Source organism: Tetrao urogallus (genome assembly GCF_951394365.1).
Source record: "Tetrao urogallus genome assembly, chromosome: Z".
NCBI lineage: Eukaryota > Metazoa > Chordata > Aves > Galliformes > Phasianidae > Tetrao > Tetrao urogallus.
Window position 1 is genome coordinate 48827306 of NC_136816.1, and position 27168 is coordinate 48854473.

Genomic DNA, 27168 nt, shown 5'->3' on the forward strand with positions numbered 1-27168 from the left:
TAAGAAACAAGCATTCAATAACTATTCTGCTCTCTAGCATGCTAGCCTTTTCAGGCAAGTAGTATTTCTGTGCATTATATAAGGTTTTATGAAAATTTTACTGTGAAAGAAAATATATAACAAAGCTTGGTAAAATCATGTATCCTAAAAAACAAAAAACAAAAAAATCTCTACTTGTTAGCAAAGTGATACACACCAAAATGAACTACTTAAAATCATTATTAACAAAAAAAAAACAGCTTAGCACTCAATTTCTAACACTCACTCAATAATGGAAGTGTTCAGAAGATGTAAGAGGTATAGGGTGTTAACAAAGTTTTCTCAAGACCAAAGTGTGCTTTGCTTACTGCCCTGTAAGATTTATTATCATTGGAAGAGAAAGACTAATAAAGAGAATTTTACTTTCCTTTTACGTACTCAACAGTTCGTTTTAGTTTCACCTGCTCCAAATTTTCTATCTGTTTTTACCGCATAATAACAGGAAACTGGAAATTACTCTAAGAAGAGTAAAATTGTGATCAATAAACTATGATTAACACTCAAAAACGTCAGGTATAATTGAGGTGGACACTTCTATGTCTGTGTACAATATTCTATTAATAATAGGTAGGTTCTATGCACTTCCTCAATAATAGAAGTTCAGAATGCTGACCCAAATTATAATCATGAACACCATGCTTCTGTAACATTCCACAGGTAGAACTTCAAGAATTACTCGTGCAATGACACAAAGCCTAGCTGCATTTACCAGACTGTCTGTTGAAGGCACTGGGAGGCTGCTGTTGTTGAATGCCAGGAAGGGTTCGCTTTCCCTGAACAGCAAGCTGGAGATTTTCTGGCAAAGGCTGACCTCTAGCTAACATTTTGTATGCTAGAATCTGAGCCCGAAGTTGGTGCAGCTGTACAGGGCTGAAAGGGGAGGGACCTCTGTTGGGTTGACTCATAACTTGCGGGTCCCCAGGTATAATAGGTCCTGGCTGGCTGGGAGTCATCTGGGGTGGAGTTGGACCTCCTCCGGACATTGGACTGGATACATGCTCTGGTGCTCCTAGTGGAGACGGGTGTGGAGACATATAACCTAAAACAAATGAGATGATCACAAGTTTAGCACCCCAGCTAGTCACACCTGTATTCCATCACATTTCTTTGGCAGTACACAAGGTATAAAAACAGCTTTCTCAAGTCAGGATGGTTGTAATATTTTCTGCAAGAACAAGGTGCCACCTGAAATTAGCTACATGAGCTGTTGCTTGAGCCGTTACGGTTCTGTGATTCGAATGTTCCTAAAAAGAACAATTTTCCTCATACTTGGAGCATGACAAACTTTAACTTGTGAAATACACAAAGAGGCATCAGAATGGCAGACTAGTTCTAGACTAGACTTAGAAGAGACATAATCCTGTTGGAGTGCATCCAGATAAGGGCCACAGAAATGATCCAAGGGATCCAGACCTCTCCTATGAGGACAGGCTGAGACGGCTGGGGCAGTCCAGCCTGGACAAGAAAAGGCTCCAATGAACCTGAGAGCAGCTTTTCAGTATCTAAAAAGGGGTTACGGGAAAGAAGGGGACAGACTCTTCAGCATGGTCTGTTGCAACATAACAAGGGGAAATTACTTCAAACTTAAAGAGAGTAGATATAGGCTGGATATAAGGAAAAAATATTCTATAGTGAGGGTGGCAAGGCATTGGAACAGGTTGCACAGAGAGGTGATGGGTGGCCAGTTGAGGGCTCTGAGCAACTTGATTTAGCTGTGGACATCCCTGTCTGTTGCAAGCAAATTAGACTAGATGACCTTTTGGTATTCCTTCCAACTCTAAGGATTCTATGATTCTAGTTCACTGTATATTTTGCAGCTTGATGTTTTAAGGTTTGTGTTGTTTTTTTTTTTTAATGCATATGCATCAAAGAACACCTATTCACTGACACAGACTTTCCTTGCAAAACTCTCCAAACACAAAAATAGGAAGTATTTAGTTTATATATGACTGCTTCTTAATTGACAAAGACTAAACCTTTGTATAAGACAAAGAACATTGAATGTCTCTTTCTATGGATGCCTATCATGGAACTGGAACCTCAACTGCCAACATAAAACATCCCTTAAGAAAAAGCTGCTGAAATGGCAGGACTCAAATGAAGCTCCAAGAGAACAAGCAAAATCCTGAATCAAATGGCACTTGAACCTCATTTTTTATCGCTTCAAATGATGAAATATTTAAAAGAAATCTTGACTTTCACTAAAAATTAGGACAAATGATTAAAGTATCAAAGGATCATACATGTAAAATCTTTCTGCCAAACAGAATAAGAAGTTTACACGCTTACAAAAGAAGGTAAGAGAATTTTATTTAAGATACAGAAAAAATCATAGAAATTTAGTTCAGTATGGTATTTACCTTAATGGTCATTTCAGCCATCCATTAATTTTATTTTTTTAAATACAAGAATCAAGTATAAGCTCAATAAATAACAAGAATGTATAATATTTTAGAACATACAGTGATTATGCCAGACCAAGGCTACCATTTTTAATTTTTTTTATGATGAGAAATGAATAAGGCTTTCCTGCTGATAGAGTGGTCAGTTCTCTCAACCAAGAAAAAGACAAAGAACACCTACTCACTGACACAGATCTTCCTTTCAAAACTCACCAAATTCAAAAATAGGAAGTTGGGTGCAAAAATCATTTAAAACCAGGGCTGGAGAAATAAACTGTTTTGAGGTCATACGCTGGCAGGCAGATGGTAAGATGACCCAACACATCTTCTTTCATCTTTAAAACTTATTGGAAAGCAAAATGCAGTTAATTTAAAAACAGTAGGGACAATGAACATGATTTGTGAAATTATAAAATCTTGATGAATTCTGTAAACTATCTTAATACAAACTTCAACAAATACCAATCAGTGATTAAAAGTATACATAGGTTAGGTCCCAGAACCTTGAATGCCTGCAGTTCTTATGCTTGCACCTACTAATAGCAATTTAAACCACCTGAGCTATTCAAAATTGGTCTGTGTGCCACTCCCATGTTAGACTAACTGCATTTTACTTTTACTCTCGATACCAGGAAAACACAGGAAATTATCATAGAAGCCTAGAATGGCCTGGGTTAAAAATAACCAGTGATTATCTAGTTTCAACCCCCCTGCTACGTGCAGGGTCGCCAACCAGGTTGCTAGACCAGGCTGCCCTGAGCCACATCCAGCCTGGTCTTGAATGCCTCCAGGGATGAGGCATCCACAACCTCACTGGGCAATTTGTTCCAGTGTGTCACCACCCTCTGAGTGAAAAACTTCCTCCTAATATCTAATCTAAACCTCCCCTGTCTCAGTTTGAAACCATTCCTCCTTCTCCTATCTCTATCCACTGTTGTAAACAGTCATTCCCCTTCCTGTTTATACGCTCCCCTCATGCACTGGAAAGCCACAATAAGGTCTCCCCAGAGCCTTTTCTGCACCAAGCTAGACAAGCCCAGTTCCCTCAACCTTTCCTCACAGAAGAGGTACTCCCAGCCTTCTGATCATCTTAGTGGCCCTCCTCTGAGCCCATTCCAACAGCTCTGTGTCTTTCTGGTGCCCGAGGCCCCAGGCCTGGACGCAGTACTCCAGATGTGGCCTCACAGGAGCCAGGGGACAATCACCTCCCTCTCCCTGCTGGCCACCCCTTTCTAATGCAGCCCAGATACAGTTGGCCTTCCAGGCTGCAGGCGCACAATGCTGGTTCATGTCCGGCTTCCTGTCCACCAGGACCCCCAAGTCCTTCTCCACAGGGCTGCTCTCAGGGAGATCTTTCCCCAGTTTGTATAAACACCTGGGATTGCCCCAGCCTAAGTGCAGCATCCTGCACTTGGCTTTATTGAGAGTCACTGTATCTCCAGTTTTGGTCCACTTTATATAGCCTCCATCACACAAACACCAGGCTTCTTTTTGCAGATTCTTCTCATTCCTCTTACAAAATAAATCTAAACATACATTTAATTTTCTGGGTAAGTCTGTTTACCATTTTAACAATTTAAAGTAAATTTTAGAACAAATAAAGTAAATACTTCCAGTATCAATATAGACACTTCCAGCAGTGTTCATTCACATAAGCTGAAAACATTAACAGCCCAAATTCAGTTAAATGCGGTAAGATTATTATTTAAACAGCCAACTATGAAGTCAGAGCAATGGACTTCCCTTCCTATTTAATCTATTAGCATTAAAATAAGGGTTTTAAGACTAAAACAAGGACATCATTGTGCTTGACTTCAAGAAAAGAAAACTGGACGCTGGAAATAGTCAGGAATGCTACCCTTTCTAAAATTTGGCAGTGGAAAGCAGTAACTGTTGAGGAGACAGATACCAGCAGTAACTGTTGAGGAGATATACAGGTCGCCTACAAATTGGTGTCCAACATTGGTAAGCAATGGTGTTGTAGTATGACTGCAACAAAAATGTAACAAACTGTCCCAACCTGCAAGAGATTATTTCTGCATGACCAGCTTACCATTGAACATCAAGAAAGTAAAAAATCCAGAATCTAAATAATAAGGGTGCATGTTTTAGTAATTATAATTAGTTTAAAAAGTAAATAAATAAATTCAAAAATCTCAGACTAGTGACTCTCACGGAAACAGAAAATAGGTGTTTATGAGCAAAACGACACATTTAATTTAGAAATGTTTTTGACTTACTCATCAAGGTAAACCTCATCACCTCAAAAAGGATCCACTTTTTGTTTCTTCATAGACTGTAATAATCATTACCTTGAAAATTCTGTCCTGACTTGCTCTAAGTTCACGATCCTCATTTCAAGATTGTTCATTTGCAGCACATGTTCAGATTACACAGATCATATATATGTACAACCATATGTGCAGTTCAATTTATTTCTAATTATAATCCATATTTACATGCACATTTTCTAGATCCTCAAAATTGTGGGTGTACAGTGAAATTGTGGGTGTACATTTTCCAGTGAAATGCAGATTTGAACATTTTATGTATTTATTTATGCATTTTGTGTTGTTGGTCGTTTTTTTGGTTTTTTGTTTTTTTGTTTTTTAAAGTGCATGCATGCTTTTGAAAGTTCTTTTTTTAAAAAAAAGGTTTTAATTGGAACACTTTAGTTTAGATTAAATCTGATTTTGTGATCACTTCTAACCATACACCACATACAGAAGGACTGTCCATGCATTTATCACAAATTCACAATCCACTTTCCTATTCACCAAGAAGTAAAACCACTGTTTCCTTCTCTAGCTTCACAGCTCTCCTCAGAATCTTGGACTCTCTTCACAGGTTCACAGATATCTGACCTATGGTTATTGCAGTCTACTTTACATGAATAAGACAGAATTAAAGCCTTCACCGTCTACAACAATTCCCGCCCTTTGGGTTACAGAATTTATCAGGAAGACATGTACCACGGACTTACATTTCAAGTGACATAAAACCTACCACAAATATTTGGGTAATCCTTGTCCCAAAAGTTAATAATCTTCTTCAAACAAGAGGCAGATTTTTAATATAGTCTGAATTCATAAAACGTGAATTTGCCTGTATTTTTTTGAGTCATCCATTACATTCCACATGTAAATGTGGAAATGTGGAAATGAGGAAATTGATCAAAAATTTAAAAAAAATGCAGCTCACCATTCTCTAAGCAAAAATGCAAGTTTTCCAAGTTTCAGAATCACTCTTTTATGTATTTTCTACTCAAGACACCATTATATGGAATCCTTAAGGCTGGAAAAGACTTTCCAAGATTACCTAGCCCAATCACCTGCTCAAGCAGGGTCAGATGCATCAAGCTGCCCAGTAACATGTCCAGAAGGGTTTGGAGATTATCTCCATGAATAGGTATTAGACAATCTCCATGGATAACAGTGTCACTATTCAGCCACCCCTACAGTTAAAAATTGTTTTCTTACATTCCGGTGGAACTTTGTAGATTTCCATTTGTGCGTTTTGCCTCCTGTTCTGCCACTGGGCATCACAGCAAAGAATGTGGCTCTCTCTTTTTGCTCCTTTTGCTGACTGTATGAGGTATCACTTAGCTTCTCTTCATATGACAGATGCTCCAAACATTTGATACTACTTTAAATATTTCTCAACATTGTTGTTAACTGCAGGTATTATAATGTAATGTGATAGAACATTTCATCCAATTTATTCTTGCTCCTGGGTGCATGCACTACATTCCATTTCATAGTTTCAAGCACTGTATACAGGAACACACATCAAATTCTGCCAGAGCAACCAGAACATTTTTCAGCATCGTTGCTTCCTATGACATAATTCTACACCTCATACACAAAAGACAGCTATCAGCACTGATTTTGTACTTATTTCCAGATCACTGACAAATAGAAGTGCTCCAAAAGTTATGCCTCCTATTTTATTATGTTGGCTCACAATGCCAGAGGTGGATGTTGATGGTACCAGCAGAAGAGATAGTCTTCTCACCAATATTCCATTACATGTTGTTGCCATGCAACAGGTGGCAGCAGAAGGGCAGTATGACATAATAGCATCTGACATGGAAGTACAGATAAAGCAAAAGTATGTCACTGAATTCCTCCATGCAGGAAAAAAAAAACAAAAGGTACCCGCTGACATTCATAGACACTTGCTGAACACTTATGGAGAAACAGTGAGTGTGAGTGAGGCAGTGGGTCATATGTTTAAGCTGTGGCAAAAGGGATGTGGAAGACAAGCCACATTTCAAATGGCCACGCACAAATGTCACATCACAGAATGAAAAGCATCTGGATCAAGCCATCCATTTAAATCTGGAGATTACAAACAGGACTGTGTACAGAGGTGAATATTGGTTTCAATGCACGGTAAATAACGATGGCAACATTGGAATATCACAAAGTTTGCACTAGGCCAACAAATGCTCAGACAGAAAAAGAATTAACACTGTTTGTAAGTTTGTCAGGATCTGCAGAACCAATATGAATCTGAAGGTGACAGTTTCCTGGATCACATTACTACCAGTGATGAGATGTGGTGTCACCACCATGAGCTAGAATCAAAACAGCAGCCCATGGAGTGGAAATGTGTGAATTCCCCACCAAAGAAAAAGTTCAGGATGCAGTCCTCAGTGGGTAAAGTGATGTTCACTGCCTTTGGGACAGGAAAGGGATGGTGCTTCCAGACTTCACGGAACCTGGACAAACCACCAGCTCTGAACGCTGCATCACAGCACTGACTAAGCTGAAAGCCCCAACTTCCAGAGTCAGGCCAGAGAAGACATCCTTTCTCTTGCAACACAGTAATGCAGGCCCTATACCAGTTTAAATATCATGGAACATACTGCCAGTTTTTACTGGGCTGTCCTACCACACCCACATCACAGTCCAGACTTGGTGCCTTCTGACTTCCATCTGTTTGAGCCGATGAAATATGGACTGCACAGGCAACATTTTTCTAACAATGGAACTGTCAGAGCAGCTGCGAAACAGTGAGTCACCTCTGCTGGTACAGATTTTGATGAGCACAGCATGTGTGCGCTTGTTCACTGCTGGCAAAAATGCACAGCTAATGGTGCTGACTATACTGAAAAACAGTATTTTGTAGCTGAGAGTTTGCTCTATCAAACAGTGTTATTATGTTCTTGTATTTGCTGTAGCAAATAAATAGAAGGCATCACTTTCAGAGCCTATATATTTTGATAGCACTGAACCAAACACAGACCCACAAAATGAACTAGAAATATTCCCAATAGGATGACCAACTTCTAGTAACAGAGTTTTATAACCTAACATTTAACAAGTTTAATATATTTAATAGAACTTATATTGATTTTATACAGTGCTATTCATCTCTTAAACTGCTGCAAGAGAGTAGCAATCCAGGCACCTTTTGTAAGTATATTAGACCATCCAAGCTGTGCCTGTCATACTACTACTAGCTTTACCATTACATGGGCTAAGTCTGATTGTGCTACTCACTGTAAAAATACTATTCTGCATCTGTTTATAATTTAATAAATCAACCTAGTTTACAGTCCCCAGAAAAATGACAGTATATTTGTTTGACAGTACTGATTTTTCAATAAAACTGTTTCCAATGGCCTGCATCATAGGCAGCCATACAAAATTGAAAGACAAACAATACTCTTTATTTTACCTAGAATCAATGCTAAGCTAACAATGACATGTAACCATTCTGCTTACATGTTTAAACTAATTGCAGAAGTCCAGAGTCACCCATTCCCTAGTGTTCTGAGCATCTTCAGCTACTTTCCACTGAACTTTCGAAAATAACAGTAATCATTACATGTATTCACCTACTTTGATTTCAAGCCTACAAGCAATAAACCATGGAAAAGAAAAAAAAAAAGAGAGAGACCTAGAACCAATAACGTATAATTTCTACTTGATTTGCATCTTGTTAAAACTACATATGGAAACTCAAGCTACTACACCAAAATCTCCAAGTGTATGTTATACCATAAATATTGGTTTCTAATAACATACCAAGCATAACTGCAGATTTTGTCCAAATTAGAAGATTCACTACTCATCTCTCCATGTATTTGTAGAAAACTCACATTGCTCCCTCTAGCGTGGGCACTCATGGGGAGAAGGGTTACTTTTACTTTTTACTTCTCTCTTTTTTTAAAGTCTCTTTTACTACATATCCTACCTTCTCAGAGGTTGTGGAAATACAACTCTAATTGCCTGGTATATCAGACTGAAAGTAGGATACTACATGTTGGAGGGCTATCAAGAAGTGTGATTTTCTATCATGGAAATACACATACTAGGTCAGCACACAAGATCTTCCCATCACCCGTAAGAGCTTCTACTGCTACCAATCTCATTCATGAAAAAACAATCATATTAGAAGAAAAACAGATGGCAAACAGGCAAAGAAAGCTGAAAAGCTCCTCACTAACATGGAGTACTTTAAATATTAATGTTTTGGAGGTTTGGTTTTTTTAAAAAACTATTTCTTGAAAAAGCCTACTCAGGTGAGAACTCCAGTGTTCTTGATTCACCTTGCAACCATTGCTGACATACAACAAGGAGAGAGCAAGAATCTGAAATTTTTAAGCTGCCACAGATACTACTAATACGATGATCTGTTGCAGAACACCACAGTTGAGAAGTCTGATCTCAGCTGGCACAGAAGATAACTTAGTTTTCTATATTTGCAGTATTCGCAATTTTTGTTGCTGTATATTTGAACCAACTATGTTTGAACTGGACCCATTGCTCACTTTCAAATGTTCTGATCATTTCAAGCAACAGTTTCATTACAAGCAAAACAATGAATGTGAATACAAAGTCATTCAATATTTTGCTCTCAAGTGATTCTGCTTTTATGCGACTGAAGTCAGTGCAAATGTTTTAATCAATGGATAATTTGTCCTGGTAGAAGTTATTTTTCAGTTAACTGATACTAAACAATGAAATTGGAAAACAATACTTCATGGTGTTGAAGGTCCAAGATGGAGACTCCAATGATGCATTAGCCACTAGGGTCACAGTAAACTGCAAAGCCACAAAGTAATCCAGGTAAAATCATTTTGTTAGCCTATATCTATTTTATCCTTCCAGCATTTTTCTTACTCTGTAATAAATGTGTAAACACAGCAAACAATAACATACCTTAATATATCAAATGTGTATCAAATCAGAATCTCAACTTCAGGTGGGATTCTTCAGGCGTTACAGTAATACATTAACTCTACAATATACCAAGTCTATCTGCTGAACTAATTAATACTGCCAGATGTTACCAGATAAATCTCCAGCATACTGAGCTGCTTACAAAATGCAAGCCCTTTTATGCTAAATGACATAAAGATAAGTAGCAATATAGTAAAAGGTGTTCCTATTTTCTGACATAAAAAAATAATGGGCAAATAGTTTGATCAGGCCCTGACCAAACAACACATATACTAAAGGAGACTTCTTCAGGTTTGCTTGGATTCTTCTCTTACCATTCCTTCATCAACAGAATAAAACAGATAATATTCTATTGCACTTCAATTTAGCCGCATCTGTTTAACAGACAAAAGCTAACATCTGTAAAAGACTTACTCCAATTATTTGCCCTAGCCATGGAGTTGAACCTTAAGGAAACGCCTTTCTTCTTTTTTCCAATACATGACCAATAAGAACTCCAGACAGGATGTTATTCACCTTGCTGCCTGATTTGAGCTAAATTTTTCCAAGCAAAGATGAATGAAAATAATTAGAAAACTATTCCATGGAACTACTGACTCTCTGCAGCACAATGCAGCCTCAAATTCATATAGCATGCATAGTATGTATGAACCTTGGCTATGCTGGTCCATTGGACTCTGAGGTGGGCCCATCCCAGGGTGAGGAGGTCGCATAGTCTTCATGGAGCCACAATGAACGTCTTCAACCATTCCTTTCTCATGTAAGCCATCAATGGTCTGTGAAAACAAAATAAGTATTTAAACAGAAACAATACACAAGTTCACTACAAAAATCCAAAGGAATTTAACTCAAAACCTAAGTAAATACAAAACAGAGAAGTACAAACTTTTCTTAACTGTCATTCAAATAAATTCAGCTGACACATTTACCCCTGGAGTCAAACATTTTGGAAAGCACAAAGCACCACTGGACTGCTCGTTTGTTCCCTGTCCATATCTTTTTTTGACTTTTTTCTTCCCCCCTCCTTAGGATCTGTTTGGAAACGCCAGGGAGGCAAACTGCCCACATACAAGCACATGAACGGCACTGGTCTCATATTACAAAGTGGTGTAACACACACCAACTTGTTAAAGTACAGCCTGTGGCTTGGCTTGAGCTATTTTTAGCCCAAACTTTGCCCTTTCTATCTCTGCTCTACTGGAATGCCCCAAACGCTTTTTCTCTTCAAACACAAAGATATAATTGCTAGAGGTTCCCTAGTTTTGCCTGCAAAGAAGAGGTTAAGGCAATCAAGGAATGAGAGACAAGGTTCTACACAAATACTTGAGCTCTATACAGTTCCTGATACTTTATTCACTCAAGAACTACAGTTACCATGGTATTTGGTATGCAGAACAGGGCCAAATGTCTTCCAAAGACGGTGCAGAGAATACAGCTTGGGGTCAGAAAAACATGCTGGAGGCATGCAGTGCACTGGAAATTGTTCCTTAATAGAAACTGTCAAATTCCAAGTATGAGAATAAGGCAAAAAGTGGTATGAGAAGAAAAAGAAAACTAAAAAGGTTTACCTGAGAACAAAAATTACACAAGGTCCCTAAAATGAAATGAGATTCTTCTTACTCACTGATAACTTCAGATAACTTCATTTGCAAGGCAATTTGGAATTGTGTTTCAATAGGATGTTTAATCATGCCAGAACAAAAACACTTGTGAAATAAACTTGTATCAGAAAAAAAACCTGATACACTATTTTTGAGTACATGAGTTTGGGATATGGAACAGAAACGTAAAGACAGACAGACGTGTGAAAAATTGTTTAATTATGCTGATCAAATAAAGCTAACACCCTTTTCTGAAGTGCAAAATGCTCTTCTTGTCTCTTCTCCCCTGTTTATAAAGGCATTCAACCCTGATGAGAATGCTTAGCTCACACCTTACCAAGCTGAATATTACACTAACAGAAATACTTGTACAACCAGAACCATTCCTATTTTGCCACAGTACATATCTATAACTCAATCTTTAGGACCTCCAAGAGGAGAAACATACTGAGTAGGAAACCAGATCTGATTTCTTTAACAGAAGACTATGGCTGTACACACCTGTGGTGTGACAGCAGGGATGGGCATCACTGCATGAATGGACAGCAACAGTGCAGGCTCTCTTGATGCTAGAAACTTCAAAGAGCCTGAGACAGTACAGAACATATATATCCAGGGCATCAGAAATACAAGCACAGGAGAAGGTGGACAAACAATTCGGGCACTAATGAAAAGCTAATGAAAGGAAGAAAGCAAACACATGCCCACACTTCTCCTTTCAGAAAGAATTTAAGGCAAAACAAACAGGAATGGAAGGATAGGCACATGACCATAAACAGAAATGCCAGCTGGAGGAATGGTTCTGTGGGAAGAAGAGCTGACCAAAAAAACAGGGTTTTGTAAAGATCTTTTTTTTTTCTCAAAAAATTGAAAGCAAAACAAAATCTGGAACAAACTCAAATGTTTCAAGTCAAACAGAAGGGAGGATAAGTTTAATAAAAATTGGGTTTGCTTCACTATGTTTGCAGAAATTATGCTGTGAAAGTCTAAAAGAGAAATTCATTAGAAGCAGATTTAAAAAGGCAGAACTGATGGATCTGTTTTTACTAAAAAAGCTAAAAGAAAGACGAAGGTGGCATAAATTTCTTCCAAGACAAAATTAGTTTCAATGATGCTAAGTTATGCAATGAGACTTCTGTTTTCAAGGATATGTTTAATCTAGAAGTACCACTACAGTCCATGAGAAAATACATAAAAACAAACAGATAAAGACTACTCAACTAGAAAAATCGTTATTTCTCAAAACCTCTTTGAAATGCTACATAGTTACAACGTTAGCTGAGGACTTGAACCAATGTAACAGCAGCACCATTACCAAAACCTTGCTTCGCAAGCCCAGAACAGTAAATTCACTGGAAGAGTAAAATCAAGGCAATCATGTAACTATACTTTCCTCTGATTTTTCCCACCTTCCCATTATTTTCAGCTCATGATAAAATCCAAGGCTGTTACACTTTACCCATTTCACAAGGCCCCAAAAGATCTGTAAGTACCTCTCCTTGAATCTGTTCTCTTGCACCCAAAATGCACATCAATGAAAATTGAATTGTAATGACCTTCCTGGCAATTTCATTGGTAGTCTGAACATTTCTTGAGCAAGTAACAGGAAAGATAATTAACTTGCTGTTTCTATGAAAGCTACGTTATTATGTAAATTGACTGTAAATTTTCCTGTGGAAGTTTTCTGGGGTTATTATAGAGTGAATATAGAGTCTGCATCTTTCAATAGCAACTACTTTTAAGTAATCAAACTGTAGGAATCGTAACTTTTACTTTATCACTTATTTACCTACTTTTGCGTATTTTCATTTTCATGCATGATGGTCTGCAAGCCAGCCAAACATCTAACAAAGATTTAAGGTACTTTGCCACCTTCTTGGTGGATTTTGAAAGTGAAAACCACAATCCCACTGCATTTGTGCAATATACAAGTAATTGCATAAATGAACAGTTTCTGCTTACTCTCTCACTTTCACTACACTTTTGCTTGTCCACTTAAAAAAAAAAGATTAAAAAAAAAACACAACCCAACCCAAAACACCATGTTCCATCATGACACAAAGGCCATGGACCAGCTTTAAATAAACAACTTAAAGTAAAGCCAAATAGAAAAAAAAAAACTACCTAGTCAAACTGAAAATTACAAGTGGCTGACCAGATTTCTTTTAACTACATGGAATGTCACTCAAGCAGCAATTGCAGAACAGTCTAGAGGCACACTTTCAAAAACTTTCTTAACAGACCCTTCCCAGAACTTCTCTCTTGGTTGTTTCAATGCACTGTTTCTGGAGTTGTACATAAGAACAGTCTAGAAAATTGATCTACACTGAAAAAAAAAAAACCCAACAACTTTCTACCTGCATCAGTTCAACAGATTTATTTTGTAGCTTAGTCTGAGCTTCTGTGTCTCTGTCTCTCACATGCACATACTATCTCTGAAAGAAGTTTAATGATTATTTCTAATGCTGATATAACATTAGACATCTGAAGAACATCTTGAACTTTTAGGTCCCCTTCAACCCAGGCTATTCTATAATTCTATGAACATACAAGATGAAACATGATATAGCAGCTGAAGACAATATATGGGATATTGAACTGCTGAACTACGAAATTCCTGGTGTTAGACTTACCTTCTTCAGGCACAGAATCTCTTAATAAAGAAAGAACTGAGAAAATTGAAGGATGTAAACCTTATCCATCTAAGATGTTTGGAGCACTCAACAGAGTAATGGCACCTTAGGTAGTCAACCACCTCACAAACAAGGAAATATCAACTGAAAATAGTAAATCTGGCCTAGCTAATTGCTAACTTACTTCAAGATCCACATGCAAGACTTATAGTTTTTAAGGTATTGATTTTTCAAAGATTACAACTGCAACAGTTTAGGACAAACAGGGAGTTGGATCATGGCCTTCTTCACTTCAGCTGTCATTGCGTTATTAGAAATTTTAATGATACAGTTCTTCATGCACTGTAACATGGCAGTGTTATGTCTCTACTGAATAGACATCTTAACTGCTTTAGTGACTAAAATTAATCCATATGTGAAAATTACACACAAAGTTGTCAATTCATGAGGAAAATGAAGACATGTTTACATTACTTTAAGACTATATTATTACTTTGATTTAAATTTCTTTACCGATGTGCTTACATAATATGTAAGTTTACATGTCAAGGTTCAGTTGCAGCGAGCTGTAGGGATGGCCTCTAAGCACAGCACAGCAGCTGCCCCACAGTATGAAAGCCTGTTTCCAGCTGGTTCCAAAAGGGACCCACTGCTAGTCAAAGCTGAGCTATGAGCCAGTTGCACTTCTGTGATAATGGTTCTGAGAAAGGCTAAAATGCTGCACAGTAGTAGTGAGAAAGAGGAATAGGAAAACGTGAGAAAAACAGCCCTGCAGATATCAATTCCACTAATCTTCCCTAAATCTAGTCTGTTTTGCCTGCAACAGCCATTGCTGAGTGATTTCCCTGTGCTTTTCTCAATCTGCTAACTTACTCACTGTATCTCCTGCACCTTCCTGCCCTGCCTTGCTGAGGAAGTTAGAGAATGTCTTAGGTGGGCATCATCAGTCAGCCAGGGTCAAGTCACAACAGCTTATATAAGTAACACATAGCATCAACAAGTTAGCAAAATGCCTTGTGAATCTTGGTTCTGAAAGCTGCTACTTCATTCTTCTGAAATCAGAATATCAGTGAAGTTTAAGTGATCATTAGTTCCAAATATGTGGTTCACAGCTGCATGAAAATGACATGTTAAGAGTTTGAGTTAAGAGATTGTTCCCAAACAGAAAATTCTGCTCCTTCAAAAATCTTCTCAAAGCAGAAGACATAAAGAATAGCCCAAGTACATGTGTAACGTTAAGTGTGTGACAACAGCTAATGTACAATTATTCACACATTTTACAATATGAAGTTTAAAATTCATTAATAAGAAGGAGTCTCTGTAAAAGTATTTCAAAACACTAAAGTTTTTCATCCATCACAGAAGATTAAACAAATTTGTAGGCACAAGCCATTAAAAGTATTAAAATGAATATCAAAATTAAATCAAATCATAATTAAATCAAATTAAATTGTGCAAAACTAAAGAAGAACTCAGAAAAATTTTACGGCAGCATGACGCTCCAAAACAGATAAGGACTAAAAGTAAAAGGTGGTTAGAATCATCTACTCTAAGACTTTAATACTTACAATTCCAACATTTCTTTATTAGTCTAGTGTATGGAAAGTGCACAGTTCAAAAAGAATTTCAAAAATAAGAATTTCCAAACTATTAAGTCTGTAATTCAAAGTAGCGTATTAAGAGCAAAGCAGCTGTACGTAATCTCAAGTGTGTATCATCTTTAGCAACAAAGACAGAACTAACAGTGCTGTTGCAGTTTTGCAGGTGATACATGAGTTCTAGTAGCAGTTATGCAAGCCTAAATGCAGTAGAAGTTGGGTTCTTACTCACTGGAGAGAACTTTTAAGAATAAAAGGTTCACTTGTAATAAATTATTACCTTATGCATTTGGTGCATGCCTTCCTGTGGATAATCAGTGGGTCCCATTGCTGGCATTTGATGCGGGACACTGGGTGGACCTGGACTTGGCCCCATCATGCTGTGAACTGAGCCAGGAGATGGCCCTGGTCCTGGGCTAGGTCCTAGAATCGGTCCAGGTGAAGGTCCTGGTCCAGGGGAAGGACCAGGATGAGGCATGGCGCCAGGGTCTGTGGGCGTGGACATCTATTTTTCTGTCTCCTTTTCAGTGAGCAGAATAGCTCTAATAACAGAAAAACAAAACAAAGACATTTTCTGTATGACATCAGGGCGTTCAAGAAAATGTAGTAAAGAAAATCTACTGGCAATCATCACACGCGCATGCAAGCTGTCACCAGCAGAAAATGCTTAAGTGCTTCTTAATACGGAACATTTGTCTGACCACCCTTCAAAAAGCCCACCAGAAGGAGGAAGCTCCAATAGTTCAGTCAATTTCTGGATGCTTATATATTAGTATGAGAGCAACACAGCAACTAGGCTATGTGAAATAACTACTGGTGAAAACTGTCGTACAACCGACTTGCAGTCATCAAAGCACGCAACAGGCAGTCATGTACACTACTACTACAGAATACAGAGTAGACTGTGCAACTCTGTGATATATGTGTGTTCAAAAACCCACACTGAACACACATGACGGCAGTTCTCATAAAATTCATGGGGACATAGAAAAACAAGTGGTAGAAGTATTATTAATGCTATCTTCTGACTATTTTTTTTAGTTCGACACTGAAGATTTTCCTGGATGTCTCTGTATGGTAATCTCAGTATCAAATGAAACACACAGTAGAAAATACAATTACTTTGGGCTGAATACAGTTAGAACTCACTTGAGGGATTCTGTTGATGTCACAAGCCAGGAGAATGCAGCTCAAGTGGCTTATAAAACGGTAAGTGCTCAGAGAACAAATAGCAGGCTTTTACAAGCTGGAAAAACAACTACTACTATTTTCTATTTCTATGCTCTTAAGAAAACAAACTGATGCAGAGTACGGGCTTGAAGCATCCTTCATCTTTCTGAGAACTTCTATCAATGGTTACTATTGAGAACTTTCAGTCTACTACTGCCAGAGTATTGTAATGCAGTGACATAACAGGCATATTTTTACAAAACTGAGAGTTGATGCCAACAAGACCAGTCGTATTTCTTGGTATTCCCCTCTCCCAGAAGCCTCATTTCCTTCTGTTTGATCACAGGGTGATCTCATTAACTGAGTAACTAAGACAGCAGAAAAATAGCACCGCATAAGAAAACAAATTACAATTTTTTAGGTTACCAAACTGACTTTCTAAAAGGAGAGAGGGATCCCAACATCAGCACAAAGAAGCAAGCAGGATCACCCCCTTCAACAATAGCTGAACACAGGCTTAGCTTGCTCTCTCAATTCAATCCGGACACAGTTTTTACAACATTACCAGTTCAGAATTACTTGTCTCAGAACAATAAATACAGTATGGTGAAAAATGAGTCTTTAGAACCAGCATTTTAATTTGCAGTATTTCCATAGTACATCATGGGGTTCCCTGACCCATATTCTCTTCCTATACGAGTAGTTACAAAAGATTGCTCTACACCCACATCAGGATTTACATACATGCCATGGTTAGCAGTAATTACTTTCTAACTGGAGTAAGTGGTGTAACCCTGTTATGGCACTGCTTACATAAATCCACACTGTAACACTGCAAACACCCTGGTTCACAGAAGTCAAGCTAAGAAACAGACACTGAAGACAAGCAAAGTACCCTGCTGAGATTCCTACCAAAGCAGAAAGGAGGCCCATCTGCATGACGCATCAGAAAGAAAAGCAGATTCATGTTTAATTACGGCAATTAGGGGATTCAAAGTTTACAGAACTCGCCTTTTTTTTTTTTCTTTTATGAGCAAGAATCTTTACTTACTGGGTCCAGTGGAGAAGATAAAACACTATCACATCAAGACTATTCTCAATTATTTACCCCTAGTTATCTGCACCTTGTGTCAGGATCAAAACGGCTTGCTAGCTTTTATTTACAAATTCCCTCCTGTTGCATTTTTATTAGCTACAACTCTGCTCTGATTCAAGGCAACAAATTGGAAAAATGGCTGCTTAGCTCATTTAAAATAAACCAGCCTTGCCCGAAGCAAGCTACCTCAGGACTTTCTATACTTGCAAGGTACAACAAGGCGATACCTCTGAAGCTTCTCTCTCCAAAACAAAAGGTAACAACAAAATACTAAAGTCACCAATCAGTTCCTCGCGTTCCCACAACATTGCCACAGAAGGAACTGCATCACCAAATGTTCACAGCTGCAAACACCATGCCATTGCTTCTTGTAAGATGCCTGGAACTGCCTGGAATTTGGCTGGAAAACAGATATTTCCACAAAACAAAGAGCTTTTATACAAGCCAGGTTGCATTGCGAAACATAATAGTGGTCCTGACAAAGCTGAGTCTCTCTGTACAGTACTAGCCAAATTCAGTACATTCAACAAAGCAGAACCTAGCATCAACTCCACTGTCCAGGCAAACGGGTACGGAACTACAACTCAATGAATTACAAGCCTACTGTCAGTTCACAGAATCCCAAAATAATCTATTCCATAAAATACTTCATTTACACCTATGTATTAAAATAAATATCAAAATATCTCCTTCTGTTTACCTTTATTGCAAACTTAACTTGTCGTTTGCCTGAAAATTAACTGGTCCTGATCTCAGCACTGGCTAATTAAAAGGCCATTTACATATATACTAAGTATTTCCAGCAAGCAAATCTGAAAAACGTGGAATACTTTTGAAAGAGATAGCAAGTGCCCAACCTGTGGAAAACGATGACTATGAGAGAGTAATCCTATACTCCTTACTCCAGATTAAGACCCTTCTCCAATCCCTTTGAAAGCTGATAAAGTCATTCAGTTTTGTATCATTTTGAATATATCTAAAGAGATCTTTATAAATTAAAGAAAATACTTATGTGGAAGAAAAAAATTACTATTTATAAAATCTGTATAATGGGAACATAAAATAATGTAAACTGTAACATGAATGCAAGTAATGTATGGTGTACAAAAACAACTTTTTTTTTCAAACAACAACTACCATAAACAGGAACACATTATACATAGCCTGCCCAATTCTACTCAGTAGAACTGCTAAAAAAGACATCTATGAACTAAAATATTTCAAAAATAGTTTATATTTACTAAAATTGATACTGTATTAAAATTCACAAATCAGGAACATCATTCTCATTAAAATTAGAAGTAGACTATTTAATTTTTCTAGGCCCTTACAAAAGTCTCATTAAAGTCTTGTCAAGAAAAAAAAAAACAGAGAGAGGGGGGGGGGGGGGGGGGGGGGGAAATAGATCCAACTATGGCCAAGTTCTATCCATAAAACCTTGTTACAACTTTGGCTAATTCTGGTGCCTTTACTGAAATAAACAAAATTAAATCAACATTCTGGAAAAGCCAGAGTTAACTCATTTGTTTTGACTGCTTTTTTAATGAGTAGCTCCTGTCAGTTACAAGAAAAACAAAACAAAAATCTCATTGTCCCAAATGATATGGCTGTTAGCTTAGACTCCCTTGTGTATTACACACTAATAGTTTCTCAAGTGTCCAATCTTTAAATTTCCTCAGATTTCCAATGCAAGCAGTGTCATTCACATGACTTTCAATAAGACACAGCCATTCTAGAGCTGTAAATTTACATCACTTCTTAAATTCATTTGCATTCTACTTCACCAAATATCTTTAGAGAACATTCTAAATACACAGGCTGCTCTGAAAGTAATACCTCCTATTTATTTGCATGGAAATCACAACAAATAGTACAATAACACTACCTGGTAGAGCAAATGCTCAGCTACAAAATTGACAGTCACCACCACCATTAGCTATGCATTTTCGCCAGTGACAAACAAGAGCCTGCATGCCACACCTGCAAATATTTGTACCAGCAGAGATGACCCACTGTCGCTGTCACCACTGCTCCACAGTCTTCAAACCTGTACGCAGACTGGTATTACCATATTGCAAGAGAAAGGTGTCCTCTTCACTAGTCTCACTCTGCAGGTTCAAGTCTTCAGCTTAGGTAGCGTTATGATGCAGCAGTCAGAGCTGATGGTTTGTCCAGGTTCCACGAAATCCAGACAGACCATACCTTTCCTATCCCAAAAGACAGCGCACCTCACTTTACCCACTGAGAGCTACAACTTTTACTTTTTTTTTTTTATGAGGTATTCACACACCTCTACCCTGCCTGCTGTTTTGACTCCAGCTCATAGTGGTGATACCATGTTTTGCCACCGGTAATGATGCGATCCAGGAAACTGCCACCTTCAGCTTCATCCTGGTTCAGTAGGTCCAGATAAATTTGCATACAGAATTCTTTCTGAAAAAGCTGAAACAAACCACCCAATGCCTCACTGTGCTCGCGCACACAGTATGGTTCCACAAACATTCTGCGAGTGTCAATGAATGTCAGTGGTTGCCATTTTTTTCTGCATGGAGGAATTCAGTGACACACTTCATCCACACTTTCATATTAGACACTAAATTTGCCAGAATGCCCCTCTACTTCCATCTGTCACACAGCAAAAAAATGTAATGGAATATTGCTGGGAAGGTTCACTTCACTGGGAAAGTTCACCTTCACTGCCATCCTGCCAATGTCAGTTCCTGATGTCCTGGGCCAACGTAACAAAATAGGAGGCACTACCTTCAGAGCAGCCCTTGTGAAAGGACAGATCCTTTTTTCTCACATTTTCACAGCAAGGTGTAATGTCTCATTCCTCCCTTTCCCCGACATTGAAGTCTAGGCAGACTATAAACCAAAAACAAAATCCCCTGATTTCTTTAGCCCCTGTCAACAGAACAAGAGGGGTTTTAATTTCACTGTTTGTGAATCCTACTGTTCTTACTGGTCCCAGGGATTTTCTCACACCTTTTCTGGACTACCCAGAGTTCAGACAGACAAGCAAAAATCCATCACTATCAAGGTAGCATTAGAAAAACGGAAATACAACAAGAGCTACAACACTAAGAACTGAAGAGAAACACTCACTCCCTTTGCTCCACTCCTTCTAGAACAAACGATCTAGGACAGTATCTGCATTATAAAGAATTTGAGTATGCCAAGAGGGAATGTTAGCTAAGCATGTACATTTTCACACCTAGAAGGTTTTATAAATACAACTCTTTCATCGCACATTAGCTCAGTCTTTCAGAACACAGAGCATTTAAGCACATTATACACACTTTGCTATAAACCTGATACAAACCCGAAGTGAACAAAGGCATGGATTTGAAACTAAACCACAGCGGGCAGAAAACCATCAGCACTACTTAGGAATTCAAGACCAGCTGGACAACCAGAAAGATCCAGAGGTTATAGACTGCTTTGGCACAAAACAGTTACACTGCATCTAGGAACAGATGGAGCAGTAAGTATTTATAATTCTTCTAGTTGTTTCCGTTACCATACAATTCGACTTCTGCCTGTCTGTGATTGACTCGATCTAAACTGAATTTCAATAGTTGTATTTTCAACCAGATCCCCTGTGTTGGACAGGTAGTGATAAGCAAGGAAACTGTGCCAATTACATCCAAAAAAAGTGGAACGTGGATCCAAGCAATAGCCACACAGATGCTGCAAAGCACTCTCCCCATAACTCCACAGAAAAGCTATTATATCGACATGTACTCAGACATCTGCAAAAACAAAGACAGATTTCAAAGCTGGCTTAAAAAACATACACTGCAAAACTGAAATACGCTACATAACAACTTGTAGTTATCTTTAAAATACTATCAAGCAACATCAGAAATTATACTGCTAATGGTTCGCAGTATTTGCCTCACCAACTAACTGTAATCAAATGAAGACGTTTGAAGTTTAAGCAATGATTCATAAAGACAGTAGCTTGTTACAATTAAAATAAATAACTCATAGTCTTTAGAAGCAAATCAGCCCATTACGTGTTTTATAACACCACTGGACACTATGCAGTGACATTTATGAGGACTTAACTACTGTTGTTTCATCAATGAATCAATCAGTAAACAGTAGATGTACATGATTCAGCGTAAAATAAGTAAAGCAGAAGAGTCACATCTTCAGCTAAAATAAACCAGAATTATTCTGTTCACACAGGAGAAGCCAAACACAGTAACAGCCGAGGAATTCTGCCTTTGCATACTCAGACACATAACTTCACTGTAACTTCAAAATCTTCTGGAAGGGAACTTGTAGCTTGGACTATAAGCCAGAGAATCAGAAATACTGCAATGTAATTGCTTATCCAGATACTTCAGTGAGAGATAAAAACCCCTGGGCACTGCCTTAGCTGATTATCTAGCTGTCTATCAGAGGCCGTCTGCATCCTGTTGAAGAAATTCCTATTTCTACTGTGTAGCTGTTTCGATTTTCCATGAAGAAACTTCTCAAACTACTTAAACTCACAGACTAAATTCTCCCAAAACACTAAAACAGCACCAAGAAAGGATCACCTATCAGCTGGGGCTGAATATACTAGCCAGCCCTACAGAAGTCAACCTAAGTCAGAGTTCATAGAAGTTAGGTTAAGCTACGTCACCAGACTTCAATGAAGAGGCCAAAGCACAGACGTGACCTTTTCATTGGATTTGCTACAGAAGGCAACAGCCTTCAAGAGAAAAGGAGGGCAGGCGTTACAGTTGGAAGTTCAGAGAACTGCCTTTTAACCCCATAGCCATGGTCACCACAAACAAATCTGTCAATGCCCAAGATCAAGCCCATGTCTGCTACACAAGTAGGTTCTATTGCACATCCAGAGTGCAGCAAACTGACTCATGACAGCAATGATTGATTACGGATTAAGTTTCCATACAGTGACCTTTCCTACAAGTACTAATGACAATTAGTGAACATCACCTTTGTGTCAGACTCTGAAAAACAAAAGCCACATTAGAGGTAAGGCAGAAGGAAAAGAATTCATTACACGTCTCTACTTAGATGGGGAAGAAAAGAAGGAAGAATGCTGTTTCTTACTACGAGTTATTTAAAATTAAGTATCAACAAAGATGAGGCAAAGGCAACATTTTCATAACAAGAAGCGTTCTTAACATTTGACCCAGAGATCCTGGCTCTAAATGATTCGCCCAGGTGCTGCAACCCCACACTAATGTGTGGGGAGACACACAGAGCGAAATATTTACCCACAGGAAGAGTAGACTTTAAATGTGTTAGAAAAAATAAAAAACAATTTTCAGTCTTAGACTTCTTAGCCTGTTATACCAGCAAACTACCAGAGCTGTGTTTAAATAAAGCCTTGCTTCTTTCTCCAAATCATCCTTCCTTATTTTTACAGCTTGCAAATAAGACATAAGCTGTCCTCTGCTGCCATTTTCACAAGTGATCTTTGTCATAACACTGTTCTTCTCATTCCACTAGAAGATCAACTGAACAACTGAAAAATAAAACTGATATAAAAGAGGTGCATGTCCAAGAAACACTTTGTACAAAGAGAACACATATTTAAAAAAAAAAAAAAAAAAAAAAGTGTTTTAACCAGCGATCTGCAAAGCGATCTTCTAATTCATCTACAGAACAAAATCTTTTTTGGTTAAGGATAGCTAGTTCACAGCAACACTGACAGTCCGGGCCACGAACACTGATGGAAGACGTGCAGACATGTTTAAAGTTGCTCCCATGCACACCGTGACCTTAACTTCAAAGATCAACAAAAACCGAGAAAACATATCTAGAAATGTTAATTTCATATATACCTTTGTCAAGAATATATTTCATATGAGTGTTAACTGGAGCACTTTTTCCTCTTGTCAACTTCAAGCCTCAGGCGTTGGTCAAAGCGTTTTTCAAACTTCACAAGAAATGCTCACAGACCACTTCAGAAATGAACAAAAGAAAAGATCTGAGACTGCTTTGAACACAGTCCTCTAGCGCGTATGTTCTGTGAAACACCACAGAAACACCAATCCTGAAGCTGAGACATAACTCATGAGAAAAACGCTGGGTTTAATGAAGTTTTAACCTCACCTCTGTCCACGCGTTCTGCGTGATCCACCCAACTCTGGATGTATTTTACAATACTCATTACTCGATCTTTCCTTCTATCGCTGACACAACCCTACCTTCACTGTTACCACTCTACTACATCATTTTTCTCTCAGAATCACAGAGGGACAAAAGAAACAAAGTCAAAGACAGTAAGGGGGCAATTAGGCTCCCGAAGAGAAAGCGTGCCTCGCTTTGCATAACAATGCCCGGCTCACACGGCAGCGACAGCCCCACCTCGGACTGGTGCACTACCGAGGGAACTCGGCTCCAAAACGTGTGTTTGCCTGGGCCGCAGAGGCTGTGGGTAACATTAAATGACGCGAACAAACTGGAAACAAAACAAAAGAGATTGCAAATGGCACAATGCGGTGTCACAGGTCCTACGTCACTTTTTGCAGAAAGCGCGCACACTACTTCCAGCGGTAAAAATAAAAATCAACTAAATGAATAAAAAAATAAAAACCAACCGCGTTTTTCCGTTTCCTTTCTTTGGCCATTTACTTACCCTTAGTATTCACGGAAAGACAAAAAGAGAGGTGTTCACCGAAGTTCGGCCAGGCTGCGTGTCACGAACAGCCGACGCCGAAGCGAACAGCGCGGCCACACCAACCGACACGGAACGACGCTATTTACTTAATAACGATGCGCGAATGGAGAAAGGAAAAAAAAAAAAAAATCATTTAACGGTAACTTTGGCTGCAGCCTGAAGGACCGTAACTTTCCCACCTGTGTGCAAACGTAACAAATTTTGGGGGGCAGGGAGCAGGCAGGACCCGAAGCCCGCCGTCGGCTCCGACCCCGCGCGCGGAGCTCCCAGACGGCGTCCGCGGGACCGTTACGCGCCGCCCGCGCGGGGCAGGGCAGCGCCTCGGCAGCGCCGCGCGGCTTCCGGCCCGGCCGAGGAACGTAGGCCTCGGCGAGGCGGCGGGCTGCACCCCGCCGGGCCCCGCGCGCCCCTCCGGCCTTTCTGGAAAGTTTTCGCCTCGGTCCAAAGGCTCCGCAGAGCGGGCAGACGCGGCCCCGCTCCTTTCCTCCGCCCGGCCGGGTCGTACGGATCCGTACCGCGGCGGGTCTCGGCGGCGACCGCGGCGGGCGGGCTCGCCCCGGGGCGCGCCTCAGGGCAGAGCCCGGCGTCCCGCCGCACCGCGCCCCCGCCTCCGCGTCACGGGCACCGAACGTGTCCGCGAGCGGAGGGGCCGCTTCCTGATCTTCCGCCCGCCCCGGCAAGGAGAGAACTTTTCCAGGTGCCGAGCTCTGTCGGCGCGGCAGGGCGCTGAGCGGCGCCGCGTCCCGTAGCCGCGGCTGGGGCAAAGCCTGGTGCGACCCAATAACAAAAAAGAAAAATTTCCGCGCACACCGGAAATAAAACGCTTTTCGCTTGGAAAGGCGATCGCCAAACCGCGAGCGCACGTTGTGTGTGTGTGTGTCTGTGTCTCTGTGTGTGTGTCTGCGTCTGTGTGTGTGTGTGTGTGTCTGTGTCCGCGTGCCTGTGCCTGTGCGTCTGTGTCTGTCTGTGTGCCGCTGTGCTGGGCGGGGGCCGGGCAGGCGCGGTGCCCGCGGGGATCGGACCGAAGGCAGCGGAAGCCCCGCGCGGGGCCGCGGCCCTCCCCGCCTCCCTGCCTCCCTACCGCGCCGTGACAGGCGCCCAGCCCGCGGCCTCCAGGTGCCAGCAGCGTCGCGGGGACAGCACAGCACCCCGCTCCGCCGCAGGACGCCCCAACTTACCCGGGCCACGCAGCAGGGGCAGGCGGCTCGGGGCGCAGCTCCCCGCTCCGACTCCGTCCCCGCTGAGGACGGAGCGAAAAACCGCGGCCGAACCGCGCGGCTCGCAGGCGTTCGCGGTCCCCTTCCCCCGACGATACGTGTGGGGATTATTCCCCCGACACCGCATCCAAACTTTCTTCTCCCCGCGCCGCGCTCGCGGTGCGTACACCGGGGTGTACCGGGCGGGGGGCGGCCAGGGCTGCGCTCCAAGAGCGCGCGGGGCGGCTGTGTGGAGCTGACGGCGCGGGGCCCCGGGGAGCGAGGCGCGTTTACCTTCCGCTCGGGCGGAGCACCGCGCCGGGTGTCGCGCCGCTGCTTCTGGGCGAGCAGCGGAGCGGGGCCGGAGAGAGGCTAGGCGCCGAGCATGACTTCACCGGTGACAGCCATTCCCTCCGCTTCCCAAACTCCGGCCCCGCCCACGGCCCCCCCTCCGCCACCTCCCCGCGCCGACGCCGACGCCGCCGCGGCTCAGAAAGCGCCGTTACCATTGGTCCGCCGGCGGGGACTGCCCGCCCCCCCGCGCTGAAGGGGCGCCCCTATTGGCCACTGCCGCCCGTCGCTCATCCGGGAGGCCGTGGAGCAGAGGGTGCGGAATGCGCCCTGCTCCGTCCGCGACAGCCGCGCCGCCGCCAGACTCCGCCGCGCCGCCTCCCGGCCCGCCCGCGCGGAGCGGAGCGCGGGCCTGGGGCCACCTCTGTGAGGAGGCGCCGGCGGGCGGCGCGGGGATAGGTGGAGAAGGTGCTGGAACCGCGATGCTGCCCCACGGCCTGCCTGGGCCGGCCCGCCACCGCGGGGCGGAACGGGGAGGAGCCGAGCGGAGGGCGGCGGGCGGCGGGGCGTCCCGCACCTGGCGGCGTGCGCCGCGGGACACCTGCCTGCGGAAAGGGACGCACGCACAAAAAAGACTCGCTGAAAGGCGTTACCGAAACTTCGGGGCCGCGGCCGTGGCGCGGCGAGGAGGCGGCCGAGAACGTTCGGGGCGGCCGCCCCCCGTCCCGCCGCGGTGCCGCGCCCCGCCTGAGCCCCGTGCCAACGGGAGGCCGCGAGGAGCGGCGGCAGATCGGTGACGGCGCAGTGCGGGCGGGTAAATGGCGCCGTTGCGCTGCGCTCAGCACGCCGCCCGCTTCCCGAGCCGGAGGGGCTTTATCCGATCCCGGCCGCGTACCCACGGGAAGCGGCGCGTCGCCGGTGCTGTTGGCGGAAAGTACCGCTGTTTATGTAACGGCGCCGCGGGGCCGCGCTCTGAACAGGCCGTCACGGGCTGCTCAGACACGAGCACGCCGGCAGGCAGAGTGCGGCGGTGCGCGCGGTCCTAACCCCGTCACGAGGAAGGAGCCTGCCGCTCTGCAGGTGGTGTGCCTGTCCTGCGGGCCGCACGCTTTGCAAGAGGTCAGTTTAAGGTGAAGGAAAGCCTGCCGCTCCCCTCACTCGCCTGCACTTAACGTGATGCTGCACTGCTGGAGCGCTGACCGGGTGTAAGGACCCGGAGCACCGGCGGGTGTTGTTCTGCGGCTGCTTTGGACCTTTATTGGTGGTGGAATGTGAGCGGTAACTACCCGCTTATAACTTACCG

The 27168-nt window shown here is 41.7% G+C and overlaps 1 protein-coding gene across 3 annotated transcripts in view; it reads right to left on the minus strand.

Annotated features, from left to right (window-relative positions):
- The window catches only part of SMARCA2 (SWI/SNF related BAF chromatin remodeling complex subunit ATPase 2), a gene marked incomplete at its 5' end in the record, with an annotated part of 94772 nt that extends 78801 nt beyond the window's left edge, over positions 1-15971 (minus strand). For 2 of the 3 annotated variants that reach the window (XM_079548346.1, XM_079548345.1), the window contains 3 exons: positions 749-1078; positions 10287-10410; positions 15747-15971. In XM_079548346.1, the coding sequence (XP_079404472.1) occupies positions 749-1078; positions 10287-10410; positions 15747-15971 (679 nt within the window). The remainder of the gene's footprint in view (positions 1-748; positions 1079-10286; positions 10411-15746) is intronic. The other variant, XM_079548347.1, reaches the window with a different exon arrangement.
- Between the last annotated feature and the right edge of the window lie 11197 nt (positions 15972-27168).